General features: G+C 32.5%; 1 protein-coding gene across 1 annotated transcript; it reads left to right on the top strand.

Annotated features, from left to right (window-relative positions):
• Window positions 1-218: 218 nt before the first annotated feature.
• LOC110658272 (probable WRKY transcription factor 13) lies at window positions 219-4,692 on the top strand. Its single transcript, XM_021815816.2, has 3 exons — window positions 219-912; window positions 1,257-1,478; window positions 4,304-4,692. The coding sequence occupies exons 1-3, from the start codon at window positions 617-619 to the stop codon at window positions 4,473-4,475; spliced, it is 690 nt and encodes a 229-aa protein (XP_021671508.1). The 5' UTR covers window positions 219-616; the 3' UTR covers window positions 4,476-4,692.
• Window positions 4,693-4,927: the final 235 nt, after the last annotated feature.

The following is a 4,927-nucleotide window of genomic DNA, read 5'->3' as shown; positions in this document are numbered from 1 at the left end:
CGGCAGAGATAAAACCAGGATAGCTATGTAACTGGCTACTGCTAAAACCATTTGTCGTCTTTTGTTGACCTCCCAACACAACAGGAAAAAGAAAAAAATGAAAAGGAAAAAGAAAAATTCCATTAGCCTTTCTGTGACACAAAAATATCATGCTTTTGAGGTCAAAAGGGAACATGTGTTAGGAACCAAACCCAACTTCAGATGAATGTGAAGTGTATGCACATCTGCATAAAGAATGTCATCTTTTATTTGTTTGTTCTTTTCCTATGTATCCCTTGATGTGGTTTAATTTGGGACGAGCAAAAAATATATGTATTTTTTTTGCTTTCAAGAGGAGGCTCCTTATTCAGAGAGAGAGAGAGAGAGAGAGAGAGGAGAAAAGGGGAAAGTGGGTAGTCATATTTATTGGTGCTGGGTTACTTTCATTGTCTTGGTAAATTCTCTTTGCCTCTTTCCCATAGAAGTTTGACAGAACCTCCTTGTGTTCTTTCTTGTGATCATCTACACCTAGATCACTCTCTATTATATAGTTTAGTTTTCTCTTATATAAGGAGTGTACTCGTTTCTTGCTGGTCTTCTATCTAGCCTTCAAGAAAAGAGAGAGAGAGAGAGAGAGATGGCAGCCACCTCCCAAGCCATGCTAAATCAGGGCTTGTTTGAGGAGCAAGAGATGCCTACGCAAATGGGTTTCTTTTCTTTTGCTCCACACTCGAGTTTTCCTCAATTGGGTATTTGCCAGCAATCTCTGAAAGGCTTTACTATACCTCATTCACTTGCAGCCGATGCACCATCTGCTGCGAATCTCACTGAAACCCTACTCTCATCCGCTGCTGCTAAGCAAAGAGAAGACATGACAGCTAATTTGGGAGGACCCCATTTCTTTTCCTTGCAAAGATCTAGTGCAAACCTCTGGTAAAGAGATTACGCTTTTGAGAAGATAATCATGCAAAGCTAGCTAGGCTCTCCTTAATTTAAAAGTTATAATTGCTTCGATTTGCTTATTATTATTTTTTGTTCCTAAATTTTTTTTTCTACAGTTACTTAGGTTAAATAAATGATTTTTTCAAATAAATGAAACAAAACTATATTAATGGATCTTTCATAGAGGGCAGATGTTAAAGAGTTATAGATATATTGACGAATCTTGAATCTTCATCTATTTTCATGCATATACTCTCTCTCTCTCTCTCTCTCTCTCTCTCTCTCGATATATATATATATATTGAAGTGGGCTGATGTTTGAATAATATCTACAGGGCATGGGGAGAAGTCAGTGAGTGTTTAAGCAGCAAAAGAAGTGGTGGAGATGATCAATATCTAGGGGTTTCTTCAATGAAAATGAAGAAGATTAAAGGAAGGAGAAAGGTAAGAGAGCCTAGGTTTTGCTTCAAGACTATGAGCGATGTGGATGTGCTGGATGATGGATACAAGTGGAGAAAGTACGGCCAGAAAGTGGTAAAGAACACACTGCATCCCAGGTGAGACAATTTATATTCAAATTGAAATTCTTCTTCTTTTCATTTGGTTTCTAACTAGCTGGCTACACTAAACTATCTTTTCTTGTACCCCATACACATGCTATGTTCCTCTCTCTCATTGTCATTATTATCCTCTTGTTATCATTATTGTTAGGCTTTTACAGGCTTGGTGCGAGAGATTTTGATGGATAAATGTCTGTGTGTGTGAAATTTAATCATCATTCGACAATAAAATAATTTCATTTAGGGAAGTGGCCAAAAAGAAGTAATTATTAGCTTTTAAAAGACAAAATCACAATGTAAAGAAAAAAAAAGTGCATCAATTGATGAATAATGCATATGTTTTATATGCAAAAGCAAAGTAAATCACATCTTCAAGTTAGACAACTAAGTAATAGGTAAACATTAGTTCATGATTGAGGCACAAGGAAATGTTCTATGGGTAAATATTTAAATCGGAAATTTCTTACCAACATCACGATATTTGTACACCCAACTAATAGAAAACTATTTCCACGCTATGTGTAAGACCTATAATGACTTTAACTAAAATGACATTTATTGATTAGTGAGTTGTATACACCAGAATGTATATCAGACTCGCTCATCTAAACCAATATAGTGAAAAATACATGTGTTGGATAAATTAGTGGAAAGTCATGCATTTGAGATTTGGCTTTGTTAGAGACTAAATCTATTATTGAGTCCCCAAGTTCAAGCGTTTAGATTCAGTAGATTTTAACAAGCATGTTATTGCAAAATCTCTTTTATCAACAGGTTTAGATTCAATTTTGAGGGTCATATATATCATTATAATTGGATGTTAGAAAGATGGACATTTGCTTGTCCACACTGCAAGTTCAATAGTTTTTAATATATTTTTTATTCCTCAAGAGCAGCTTTCGTAAACGTCATAAATTTGCTAGTTGGTACTAATGAATTTCGACTCAATGATATATGGAGTCATGTCCTGTGGTTATAAATTCAAATCTAGGAGCCCACAGACCAATAAAGAAAAAAAAAAAAAAAAAAAGAAAGAAAAAGGAGAAGAAGACTCATGGAAGTTATTCAGTGTGCATGGATGGTGTTTCCCTGCTCCTCCACCCCCTCTTTATACTATACTTTGGATGAACTAGACAATGTTGATACTTAGATATAATTAGATAACTCTACCCTTTTTCGTAAGTGGGATTTGAACATAGTTAAGACCTCCTAATTCTTGGGCCTTTACTTATTTGTCTTGAATGGGAATTGAGTTCTCTATTTGGCACAGTAAGTATGGATAGTAATGAATCTTGCTTATGGTGTCGACGAAAATTCTGCTGCAATGATGTCAGCTTTTTGAATTTGCAAATCTTGCATAATCATATATAACAGTACGTTCCCCATTTGTTCTGTGCATTCTTGCATGAATTTTCTTGTGAGCATGAGCTCACATAGGGCAATAGGCTTCCCCCAAGTCAAAAAGTGCACATTATTCCTCGTTTCCAAAGAATTATTATGCTCCGAACAGTGCCCATCTTACGCACTTGGGTAAGGTCACTATTACTAACTACAATTTTTTTGGCAACAGATCTAACTTTGGCGGGTGACTACTTCTAAAGTTAAGAACAATGTAACATAATCTGGAGATAGGACTAGTAACTCTATTAGAAGAAAAATTTTAAAATACAATTATTTTATGTATAATAATTTTATTACAATATATTAATCATGATAAATTTTATATGAGTCTCATTGTAATTAAAGATTAAAATCTATTCGATATACATACAATAGTTTTATAAAATATTTAATATTTGATTCCTTCTGTTGGAGAAGCATTGAGGCTTAAGATTGGCAACATGATCCAATCTTCAAAACACTTGAGAGATAAATATGAAATGAATATCTCTACAACCCCTTTTAGCTTGGTCATTACATTTGGTAACCATGCTGATTATATCATATTAATTTATTTGTAGGTGATTCCTTTTCACCTCGAGAGATAAAACACTTTTTTTTTTAAACAACAACAATAATAATAATAATAATAATAATAATAATAATAATAATAATAATAAAATACTGTTCTTTAGCCACTTGAGTTTCGGAGCAGCTAAATGGCATTGGCATGGGTGAAAATTTCACACTCACTTAAAAGCATCTTTGGTCTTTGTGTCAGATTTTACTATTTGCAGTGAGCTTTCTTAATTTAGGTGTCCAAAAGTCATTATTCTTTGCAGTATGCAATTCAGGACAGGAATTTTCCAAAGGCATATGTGTTTTTTTTTTTAACTGAATTTTCTATAATTGTACTTTAGAACTTACGCCCTTCGTTTCAATTTCCAACTTAGCACAGTAACCACTCACATCTCTGCCACAGTGATCTTGTTTTGGTATCTCACAAGTGCAGAAAAAGAATTGGACCTAGAGGAAAAAAATAGTAATAATAATAATAAATTAATCAATTATCTTAGATTTTAGAGAAATTTTTATTTCATATTTAAAATATAAATATCAGGGATCATATATTTAATATATGAGTTTAATTATATATTTTATATCTTAAATACATTATAAATTAGGTGTAGATAAAAAAAAAAAATTCTAAATTTATCTCATAATTAATTAAATCTCACTAAATTTTACTTTGCAGATTTATCTTTGATCACGTTTTCACAAGGTAACTATTAAAAAGCCTTAAGCAATATTTTTAATGGTAGAAGTAGATTAAAAAAGGAATTTTAGTTGGTTACGTGTAAAAAATTATGTTTTATACGTGTTTTTTTTGTCTATCTTCTTCAAGACATGACCCTAATAAAAATCTCTCTTGATGCTTATAGGAGCTATTATCGTTGTACACAAGATAATTGTCGAGTAAAGAAACGAGTGGAGAGATTAGCAGAGGACCCAAGAATGGTGATAACAACCTATGAAGGGAGACATGTACATTCTCCATCACATGATCTTGAAGACTCCGATGCTCAATCCCACCTTAACAATTTCTTCTTCTAGTACTCGACCATCTTCTGCTTTGTTTAATTGTTGTGTATGAGTTCTTTATGTCCTTATATATCTATATATATAGTGTTAATTAAGACATGGGAAATAAAAAAAAAATTTAATATAATCCCTCGTGGATAATCGAACGTGATTTTGGAGCTCATGCTCTCTCTATAAATATATAAGTTTCACTCTTATAAATAAAGAGAAATTGAAATTTTATATTTAAGCATAAAATTGTTCCTTGCATGCTCCTATTTTATGCCTAATAAATCATTGTAAATAGAGAACTTGAAAATAATGCGAGTTTGTGAATTTCACACATTTCTAATAGAAAAATATTGTATAATTTGCAGTCTTTCAGCTTCTATTTATTTCCTTATATATAATTAAAGTAGCGCATAAATGATTTGGACTGGTCTAAAATTTTTAAGATTAATTCAAATCGAAAAATCAATCAAATC

This window comes from Hevea brasiliensis, chromosome 10 (assembly GCF_030052815.1).
Source record: "Hevea brasiliensis isolate MT/VB/25A 57/8 chromosome 10, ASM3005281v1, whole genome shotgun sequence".
In the NCBI taxonomy this organism is placed as follows: domain Eukaryota; kingdom Viridiplantae; phylum Streptophyta; class Magnoliopsida; order Malpighiales; family Euphorbiaceae; genus Hevea; species Hevea brasiliensis.
Note: the sequence above shows the minus strand (reverse complement) of the source record. Positions and strands in the feature narration are given on the sequence as shown.